The sequence below is a fragment of the Hypanus sabinus genome, unplaced genomic scaffold (genome assembly GCF_030144855.1).
Source record: "Hypanus sabinus isolate sHypSab1 unplaced genomic scaffold, sHypSab1.hap1 scaffold_275, whole genome shotgun sequence".
NCBI classification, from domain to species: Eukaryota; Metazoa; Chordata; class Chondrichthyes; order Myliobatiformes; family Dasyatidae; genus Hypanus; species Hypanus sabinus.
This window is the reverse complement of record NW_026780885.1, coordinates 389,147-400,117: the sequence shown is the minus strand read 5'-3', so window position 1 is coordinate 400,117 and position 10,971 is coordinate 389,147. Positions and strand designations below refer to the sequence as shown.

The 10,971-nt window shown below is 45.8% G+C and overlaps 1 protein-coding gene across 1 annotated transcript; it reads right to left on the bottom strand.

The window, feature by feature from the left end:
* Positions 1–1,659: 1,659 nt before the first annotated feature.
* LOC132388168 (zinc finger protein 239-like) lies at positions 1,660–10,453 on the bottom strand. The gene is made up of 3 exons (XM_059960519.1): positions 10,431–10,453; positions 2,469–3,753; positions 1,660–1,697 (listed from the first exon to the last, which is right to left on the bottom strand). Exons 2-3 carry the CDS (start codon positions 3,433–3,435, stop codon positions 1,660–1,662), a joined length of 1,005 nt encoding a protein of 334 aa, XP_059816502.1. The 5' UTR covers positions 3,436–3,753; positions 10,431–10,453.
* Between the last annotated feature and the right edge of the window lie 518 nt (positions 10,454–10,971).

Below are 10,971 nucleotides of genomic sequence, written 5' to 3'. Positions count from 1 at the left end.
GCAAACACGAGGAAATCTGCAGATGCTGGAAATTCAAACATACACACAATGCTGGTGGAACACAGCAGGCCAGGCAGCATCTTTTGGGAGGAGCACTGTCAACGTCTCTGGCCGAGACCATTCGTCAGAACTAACAGAAAGGAAAGATACTAAGAGATTTGAAAGTAGGTGGGGGAGGGGGAAATGCGAAATGATAGGAGAGGACCGGAGCGGGTGGAGTGAAGCTGAAAGCTGGAAAGGTGATTGGCAAAAGTGATACAGAGCTGGAGAAGGGAAAGGATCATGGGACAGGAGGCCTAGGGAGAAAGAAAGGTGGAGGGGAGCACCAGAGGGAGATGGAGAACAAGTGGAGTGATGGGCAACTAAGCATGTCAGGGATGGGGTAAGAAGGGGAGGAGGGGCATTAACGGAAGTTAGAGAAGTCAATATTCATGCCTTTCTTTCTCCCTTATCACTATTGCTTTGATTTTTTTTTGAATATGAATTTGTATACAAGTTCCCTCTCTTCAGCAAGAGTCATTCCTTTACCGCCCAGCTGGCAGTTTCCGCAGCCACAACCCCCGCATTTTGGCTCGCATGCTGCGCCAATACTATCCCACTTCCGATTTCCACACTCCATTTCCATAGCGGTTTTCTAGAACACAGAAGATGACATCTGCAGTTTTATAAGTTTTGAGGCGAAGGTCTCTTCTGACTTTGTCGTCAAGACTGTCCAGCAGTTGAACCTTTTTCACCTCTGTTGAACCGGTCAGCTCTCGCTGCCTCTGGAGTGCTTCCCAGTCCTTTCTCCACCTGTGAAAATCACGTCTGCTGCCAGTAAACTTGGGAAGGGCCGTCGGTTTCAGTCTGATGGCTGGCGTGGGAAAATTGGAGGAAAAGCCCAATGCCGTCAGTGTTAGTCTTTCAGCATCCTCCTTTCTCCTTGCCTGTATGAAGTGGGCCTTCTTGGAAACCAGCTTGGGGACGTGGAGTTCGAGCCCCTTTAGGCGACTCTGAAGGTGCTTCCGATCCCCTGGCCGGTTCCATCGTTCCCACCTCCTTCGCTGTCTTTACCAGTCATTGCAGGTGGTTAAGCATGAAGCCATACGCCTCCTGGTGGCCATCGGGTTGTACAGCAGTGACGTCTTCACATTCATCCTCTGCTGCTTGTAGTACGGTGAGCAACTCAACATTTCCAAAGTTGGTCCAAAGAGTCTCCCGGATCAACCTTCTGATTTCCTTCAGTTTCAACTCACACTCATTTGCCGTCTTTGCCAGGTCGGCTTTTTGCTGTTCAGTTAACACAGCTACTTTCTCTGTGTTCAGCACTGCCTCCCGTTCTGCGGTGAGTCCGGCCTCCGCATCATCATTGGCTTCCATGACTTTCTCGGCTTCTATTGTGAGTTTATTGAAACTCACTCTGAGCTCCTCTTCAGACATGTCTTCATAGGTCCTGGTAATGCTGCTGGCCAGACAAGAAAACAATCTTTTTGATGTCATTCTCTCTAGCTTGAGCTGCTCAACTGATTTCCCAATAGTTTGATCAGCCATGTTTGATTCCATCTGCTGGCTGTTCACAGGTGAGAGTACAACTTTTTAGTGATGCTTTGATGTTGTTTTATCTGAACTTGATTTCCTTCCTTTTTCAGGACTCCAGGTTATTGCTCTTGCTGGTCCAGTTCAAAGCTCCCAGATTTCTGTTTCCTGGTCAAACAGTGCTGTCAAGCAGTATTTTCACTGTCAACCAGTTTTTCACTGTCAAGTCGGAGTTCTTGCTCCCATGTGCAGCTTCCCCACTTGAAAGGGACTGAATACGCCTACCCGAAGGTTTTAACCGGATTCCACTCAATGACCTTTTCCTTTCTTTTTCCTTTTTTATTTTTATTTTCGCAAGTGTGGCAGTTGGTAATTATTAGTCAGTAGTCATAAATAATCAGCGGTAAGTCAGTCATTAGTCTAGTCAAGGATAGTCATAAGGCAGTGGTAGTAACATTAGGATTAGGTGAAAAACTGGCTGCCTGTTGGACTTCGGAGACGATTTTGGACCTGCACCTCCGTTTCTCTACTGGACCGTTATGGTTCCAAACTGGGTGAACTCTCTCGAAGGTTCACAAGCTCTTCTTAAGCCTCGCATCGTTTTCAAGAAGTGCCTGCGTGCGATGACCCGATGGCGGAGTTAACCCAAACGCAGTGACAGCAGTGCTCCTTTCCCTGAAACAGTCTCAACAATTATTTAAAGTTCGGCATCTTACCGCGGGTTGTGACGCTACTCCTGGCTGCCGATGTTATGCTGCTCTTGGACTGCCACTGTGACGCTGCGGGGTCCGCCCAAATGTTCTGGGCAGAAACCGCCCTCAGGCAGTAGGTTCCGTCCTCTCTGCCAGTGCAGTCTTGCTCTTCCTTAATACCTTCCTGAAACTCAAGTTTGACTTGACAATGATGCACATTTGGTGGAGGTGGCCGAGAGAATCTCTTCCCAAAGACTGAGCAGGTGAACGGCCTCTCCCCAGTGTGAACTCGCTGGTGATTTTGTAGATCAGATAATTGTGTGAATCCCTTCCCACACTTCGAGCAGGTGAATGGCTTCTCCCCAGTTTGAACTCGCAGATGTCTCTGTAGGGTGGATGAACTACTGAATCCCTTGCCACAGTCTGAGCAGGTGAATGGCCTCTCCCCAGTGTGAACGTGTTGGTGACTCTGTAGGTTGGATGACTGAGTGAATCCCTTCTCACATTCTGAGCAGGTGAACAGCCACACCCCAGTGTGAACTCGCCAATGTACCTTCAGTTCAGATGACCGAGTGAATCCCTTCCCACAGTCTGAGCAGGTGAACGGCCTCTCCCCAGTATGAACTCGCTGATGTACCTTCAGTTGAGATGACGAAGTGAATCTTTTCCCACAGTCTGAGCAGGTGAATGGCTTCTCCCCAGTGTGAACTCGCTGGTGACTCTGTAGGTTGTATAACTGAGTAAATCTCTTCCCACAATCCGAGCAGGTGAATGGCTTCTTCCCAGTGTGAACTGACTGGTGTCTCAGTAGGTGAAATGATTGAGTAAATCCCTTCCCACAGTCTGAGCAGTTGAATGGCCTCTCTCCAGTGTGAACTCGCTGATGTACCTTCAGTACAGATAACTGACTGAATCCCTTCCCACAGTCTGGGCAGGTGAATGGCCTCTCTCTAGTGTGAACACGTTGGTGAACCAGTAGGTGAGATGATCGAGTGAATCCCTTCTCACAGTCTGAGCAGGTGAATGGCCTCTCTCCTGTGTGAACACGTTGGTGTACCAGGAGGTGAGATGACTGAGTGAATCTCTTCCCACAGTCTGAGCAGGTGAATTGCCTCTCCTGATTGTGAACTGACTGGTGTCTCAGTAGGTGAAATGTCCGAGTGAATCCCTTCCCACAGTCCGAGCAGGTGAACGGCCGCTCCTCAGTGAGAACTCGCTGGTGAGCCATTAGATCAGATGACCGAGTGAATGCTTCCCCACAAATTCAGCAGATGACCAGCCTCTGCCCAGCGCGAACTGACTGGTGTGCCCACAGGTGGGATGACCGACTGAATCCCTTCCCACAGACTGAGCAGATGAACGGCCTCTCCCCTGTGTAAAATGACGGATGTGCCAGTTGGTCAGATGACCGAGTGAATCCCTCCCCACTGTCTGAGCAGGAAGGATGGCTGATTGAATCTCTTGCTCCTTAAATATCTAGTCAGAGACAGCACAACTGGTGTGTTGATTTTCAATTCCCATAGACAAATTCCTTGGCGATATTAATCTGTAAAAAGATTTAAAAATCCATCAGTGGGTGAAGGACAACATTTGAGATCACTTGAGTTGACAAGGTGTGATCCGACATCACACTGTTACAGTGAAGCTCAACGAAAGTTGGAGAGCAAAATCACCTTCTAACTGGGCACAGTGCTGGTATCTGGAACGACCCTCGAACTCTCTGATGGTCTATAAGAATGGGGCACTTATGCCATCTCCAATCTGTGACTTGGCTCTGTTTGACTCTGTCCATTTGAATTAGTCCCTCTTCCCACTGAGCTGAAAGGGTGTCTGGCCTCACGGTAACTAAACCCTCTCACACAAATAGCCTTTGTTGATGTGCAGCTGGGGTTTTCCTTTATGTCATGTTAATTTAAAATGCCACAGTTTCAATGCCATAAAAAATATCTCCTGACCTGGCTGGTGGCATAGTGGCATCAGTGCCAGACTTCGGGACGAAAGGTCCTGAGTTCGAATCCAGCCGGCTCCCCTGCACGCTTTCCATCCGTGCTGGGTTACGAGCTGGTGATCTCTTTGGAAACTCACCCGGCAGAATTTTCCCCTCATGTGGCCCTTAACATTTCACCTTTCACCCTTAACCCATGGCCTCTGGTTGTAGTCTCACCCCATCTCAGTGGTAAAAGCCAGCTTGCTTTTATCCTATCCATAAACCTCTAAATTGTCGTATAACTCCATCAAATCTCCCCTCAATCTTTTACATTCCAAGGAATAATGTCCTGGCCTTTTCAATCTCTCCTTATAACCCAAGTCCTCCAGACCTGACAACATCCTTGTGAACTTTCTCTGAACTCTTTCAAAGTCTTGACATCTTTACTGTAGGTTGCTGACTAAAACTGCACTCAATACTCCAAATTAGGCCTCACCAATGTCTTGTACAAAGTCAACATAACATACCATTCAGTACTTTGGTTTATGAAGGACTATGTGCCAAAATCCTTCTTTCCGTCCCTATCGAACTGTGTCACCAGTTTTAGTGAAATATAGACCTGTATTCCCAGATCCCATTCCTCAACAACACTCCTCCATGTCCGATCAGTCACTGTGTAAGACCCACCCTGGTAGGTCCTACCAACATGCAACAGCTCGCACTTGTCTGCATTGAATTCCATTTTCCATTTCTCAAGCCATATTTCCACCTGGTCCAGTTCGCACTGCAAGCCATGATAGTCTTCTCACAGTCCGCTGAATCCCCAGACTCGGTTTCATCCAAAAATTTGCTGATCCCTAACCATCTTATTATCCAGATTACTGATACAGATGACAAACAACAACAGATCCAGCACTGATCCCTGTGGCTCACCAATAGTCACAGGCCTCCGGTCAGAGAGGCAACCAACTGCTATCACACTCTGGCTTCTCCCAAAGACAGTGTCTCATCCGATTTACTGTCTCATCTTGAATGCTGAATGACTGAACCTTCTTGACTAAACTCCCATCTGAGACTTTGTCAAGTGCCTTGCTAACGTCCATGTAGACAACATCCACTGCCTTGTCTTCACTTTCCTGATAACTTCCTCGAGAGACTCTATAAGACTGGCTAGACATGACCTACCATTCACAAAGCCATGCTGTCTATCCTTAATCAGTGCACACCTATCCAAATACTTATAAATCCGGTTCCTGCACATGTTCTCATAAATTTCCCACTACTGATCTCAAGCTCACAAATGTAACATTTTCTCGTTTCTCCTTAGAGCCCCTCTCAAACAGCGGAACAACATCGGCTGTCCTCCAATCCTGCAGTACCTCACCTGTCGCTAAGGATGATTTAAATATTTGTGCTTGGGCCCCGATAACTTCTGCACTTGTCTTCCGCAGGGTCCCTGTGAACAACTTGTCAGGCCCTGGGGATTGAGCCACACTAATTTGCCTCAAGACAGCAAACCCCTCCACCTCTGTAATGTGTACAGGGTCCATGAAGTTGATGCTGCCTTGCCTCACCTGTGTCCATCTCCTGAGCAAATACAGATGCTAAACTACTATTTAAAGCCTCCCCCATCTATTTTGTCTCCCGTATAGATTACCATTCTGATTGTACAGAGAGGGCATGTTTCTGTTCTGAGCTTCTCCATGTTTCTGTGACAGAGAAGCTGGCCAAACCTGACTGGAAGGGGAATCTGGTAGGAGTGACGACGGAGCAGCAATGGCTGGAGTTTCTGGGAGCAACTCAGGAGGTGCATGGTAGATATATCCCAAAGAACTGGAAGCATTGGAAAGGCAGGAGGACACAACCGTGGCTGAAATGAGAAGCCAAAGCCAATATAAAAGCCAAAGAGAGGGCAAACAAAAGAGCAGAAACTATTGGGAAGCTTTTAGAAACCAAGAGAAGACAACTGAAAAAATTGTCGGATGAGCTCACGGTGTGGAATTATGATATTGCAGCACCCAACAGTCTGAAGCATTGAGAGGAACAAAATACCCAGGGCCTCGATATCTCTTGAAAACCAAGGTTCCCTGCACCAGTTATCTTTCAACTTTTACTTTTGCAGGCACCTACAAACTCTACATCATCAAAATTTCACTTCTGAAGAACTCCCACTCACCAACTAATTATGGTATTTATCATAAATTATCGAATTAGTAAAATTATAAATTAGAAAATTATCATAATTTGCCAGAAAACAGCCTGTCCCAATCCACACTTGGCAGATCTTTTCTGACGCCATCAAAATTGACCTCTCTCCAATTTAGAATCTCAACCCGTGGTCCAGACCTCGCTTTTTCCATATTTACTTTGAATTTCAAGGCATTATGATCACTAATTTCTGTCAACAGCCCCGGATCATTTCCTAATAGCTTATTGCACAAGTACTTGCACATGCAACTTCTACATTGGGAATTCTACGTCCCGATTAAGGGCACATTTGACAAACTCTACCCCAACAGTCTTTTTATGGTATGGGAGTCTCAGTCAATAGATGGAAAATTAAAATCTCTTAATATATCAAGCTTTGTTTCTTGGCATGGTCTGTGATCACTGGAGAAAGATTTGTTCCTCCATATCCCTCAGACTGTTGGCTGGAACCAAGTCCCAGCAATGGCTACAATATCATAATACATGGTCCATCCATACTGGTTGTGTGGTGAAAAAAAACACAACAGTGCTTCTTTCACCTCAGAACATTGAAAAGTTTGAATTGGGGACCTAAATCCTAAGAACTTTCTACAGGGTCACAACTGAGAGCATTGTGACTGGCTGTGTCACTGCCTGGTATGGGGACTGTACTTCCCTCAATTGCACGACTCTGCAAATAGTGGTGCGGACAGCCCAGCACATCTGTAGATGTGAACTTCCCACTATTCAGGGCTGTAAAGAGGACCTGAAGGGTCATTGGGGATCCCAGTCAGCCCAACCACCAACTGCTCCAGCTGCTACCATCTGGGAAATGGGACCGCAGCATAAAAGCCAGAACCAACAGGCTCTGGGACAGCTTCTTCCACCAAGTCATCAGACTTATTAATTCATGCAGATACAAATGTATTTCTCTGTTATGTTGACTGTCCTGTTGTACATACTGTTAATTATAAATTACTATAAATTGCACATTGCACATTTAGACAGACATAATGTAAATATTTCTACGGCTCATGTATATGAAGGATATAAGTATTAAAGTCAATTCAATACGATTCACCCCCTCCATTATCTGTTCTGTCATTCTGGCTCCCTCCCTGCCTGCAACTTTAAATCCCCCACTAGCACTTGCAAGCTTTACCACTAGGAGATTAGTCCCATTCTAGTTCTGTTCCCCTAACTATTGAATCCCCTATCACACCTTTGACTTACCTCTGCCAGATAATCCCTCCCCCAACAGTTTCGAAAGTGGTCCACCTGTTGTTGTGGGGGATGGCCACAGGAGTATTCTACGATGGCTGTTTAACCTCATTCCCCTTTCTGACTCTCAATCAGTTTCCTGTGTCCTGCACCTCGATAAGACACACCTCTCTTTCTGTCATTTCTATCAGCCCCTCCCACTCCCGGCTGATCCAGAATTCATCCATTTCAAGTTCCAGCTTCTTAAAGTGCAGGGTTACAAGCTGCAGCTGGATGCACATCTTGTAGGTGAGGGTATCAGGGACCTTCCCACCAGTATCCCCTCCAATTTGTAATCACCAGTGTTCACAAAAACCTTGTGCTGTGCAATTTTTTGCCCAGTGAGAACAACACGTGCACAGTGAATTTTATATAGAGAGGTATTCATTTCGTCAGCTATCAAGTCACTGTCAATAAGCACTTTGATCTCCTCTGGGTTTCACTGACTTCATCCGCACTCTCACACAGCCAATGCAACAGGCCTGTAGCAGTACTGAAGGATTTTCTCACCAGTGCTTTTGCACACCGTATATACATTGGCACGCAAAAGTTTGGGCACCCCGGTCAAAATTTCTGTTATTCTGAATAGTTAACTGAGTGGAAGATGAACTGATCTCCATAAGTCATAAAGTTAAAGATGAAACATTCTTTTCAACATATTAAGCAAGCTTAGTGTATTATTTTTGTTTTTACAATTTCAGAGTGGAAAAAAAGGAAAAGAGCACCATGCAAAAGTTTGGGAACCCCAAGAGATTTGAGCTGTCAGATAATTTTTACCGAGGTCTCAGACCTTAATTAGCTTGTTAGGGCTATGGATTGTTCACAATCTTCATCAGAAAAAGCCAGGTGTTGCAAATTTCAAAGCTTTATAAATACCGACTCCACAAAACTTGTCCCAACAATCAGCAGCCACGGACTCCTCTAAGCCCCTGCCTAGCACTCTGAAAATTAAAATACATGATGCAGGAGAAGACTATAAGAAGATAGCAAAGCATTTTCAGGTAGCCATTACCTCAGTTCATGATGTAGTTAAGTAATGGCAGTTAACAGGTACAGTGGAGGTCAAGTTGAGGTCTAGAAGACCAAGAAATCCTTCCAAGAGAAATGCTCGTAGGATAGCTAGAAAGGGAAATCAAATCCCCTGTTTGAGTGCAAAAGACCTTCAGTAATATTCAGCAGACTCTGAAGTGGTGGTGCTCTGTTCTATTGTGCAGGGACACCTGTACAAATATGACCTTCATGGAAGAGTCATCAGAAGAAAACCTTTCCTGTGCCCTTGCCACAAAATTCAGCGTCAGAAGTTTGCAAAAGAACATCTAAACAAGCGAAACGATGAAGGGTGTCGGCCTGAAACATCGACAGTGCTTTTCCCTATAGATGCTGGCTGGCCTGCTGCATTCCACCAGCATTTTGTGTGTGTTATCTAAACAAGCCTTATGCATTTTGGAAACAAGTCCTGTGGACTGATGAATATAAAAAAAGAACTTTTTGGCCACAATGAGCAGAGGTATGTTTGGAGAAAAAAAAGGTGCAGAATATCATGAAAAGAACACCCCTCTAACTGTTAACCATGGGGGTGGGTCGACCATGCTTTGGGCTTGTGTTGCAGCCAGTGGCACCGGGAACGCTTCACTGGTAGAGGGAAAAATTAATTCAATTCAATACCAGCAAGTTCTTGAAGCAAACATCACACCATCTGTAAAAAAGCTGAAGATGAAAAGAGGATGGCTTCTACAACAGGATAATGATCATAAACAGACCTCAAAATCCACAATGGACTACCTCAGGAAGCGGAAGCTGAAGGTCTTGCCATGGCCATCACAGTCCCCCGACCTAAACATCAAAGAAAATCTCTGGATAGACCGCAAAAGAGCAGTGCATGCAAAATGACCCAAGAATCTCATAGAACTGGAAGCCTTTTGCAAGGAAGAATGGGCAAAAATCCCCAAACAAGAATTGAAGGACTCTTAGCTGGCTGCAGAAAGCCTTTAGAAGCTGTGATACTTGCCAAAGGGGTTGTTACTAAATACAGACCATGCAGGCTGCCCAAACTTTTGCATATCACTGTATGCAATTTTCTTCCTGAATGGTGCTTCAAAAAGTTGGACTTCCAAATATCACTCTTCTTCCTACTTGCAAATTCTCCAGCAACTTTTGCATCACCACAATGCACACAGGTAACACCAGTTTCTGTATTGTACATAAATATTTCCCCTGAAACCTCCCTCAAATGACGGACAGTGATGAACTCGGTGACGACAATGCCAATGAATTTGAAGGGAAGGGCAGCAGTCTGTCTCATTGGAGTCTGGCACATTTGTGATGTGAAAGCTACTTGTTGCCCAGGACAAAGGTGTTTGATATCGTTATGTGCCCAAAGAGAATTGGCAGAACATGTTCTCACGGGTAGAAAAGTCCAGAGCAAGAGCAGGCGGAGCACGCAACACACACAAAATGCTGGAGGAACTCAGCAGGCCGGGCAGCATCTATGGGAAAGAGTACTAATGCTGAGTCCCGCCGGCATTTTGTGTCTGTTGCTGGGATTTACAGCAGCTGCAGATTTTCTCCTGCTGCGGTTGGAGATAGAGCAAAGGTGATTTTCCAGCTGATCGAAAGATTTTGTTCACTTTTTCCGAGTTCCTAATCCTTGCATTCAGATAGCTGGAGCTCAGCTCCGTCTGTGAGATCTATCTGCTCCCGTTCCCTGATCAGCCGGAAGCTCCCCGGGGCCCGTGTACGGATCGTGGGGCTGAGAGAGAGGAAAAAGACCTGCCTGTGCCGAGTTTACGGGCCACAGTCTCCGGTTCTTACAGCAATTGTCACTCAATTAGAGTCAGAAAAGCCCTTACCTCTCCGCTCCTCCCGACATTTTGTATACTGCGCGCATGCGTAGTTATCGGAGACGGCAGCAACACTGCGCCTGCGCATTTGATCGCTGCTTCGAACGACGGCGGAATTTTATTCACGCGGTTTTATGGGTAACCATGGTGCTATTAAACATTTCTGCAAGCACAGGTTCCTTGTCCATATCACAGGTTTTTTTTTTGTGTGTAGAAAACTCAGCAGCTTTCTTAATGCAGAAAGCGGCTCCCATAAACGATACATTAAATATCAACAGGCACTTCGTGTATCTAATGCCAAAGTGCAATCCTCTTACAAATGCAGATCTGAAACAAAAGAGATTCTGCATTTGCTGGAAATATAAAGTCGCACGCACACAAAATGCTGAAGGAGCACTGCAGTTCTGGCAGCAACTAAGCAGAGGAGTACACAGTCTGGACATGCTGAAGGGGCTCGGATTAAATGCTGCCCATTTATTCCTCTCCACATTTGCTGCCTGATCTGCTGATTACCCGCAATGTTTTGTAGAAATTAACCATTTTGTTTTTC

Bases quoted from the DNA above. Each gene is read 5' to 3' on its own strand.
- LOC132388168 (XM_059960519.1), bottom strand. From the start codon at position 3,435: ATGGCTCACCAGCGAGTTCTCACTGAGGAGCGGCCGTTCACCTGCTCG. The intron at 1,698-2,468 runs GCTCAGTCTTTG...ACTGCTTGACAG, and splicing joins TGGGGAGAGGCCGTTCACCT to CACTGTTTGACCAGGAAACA.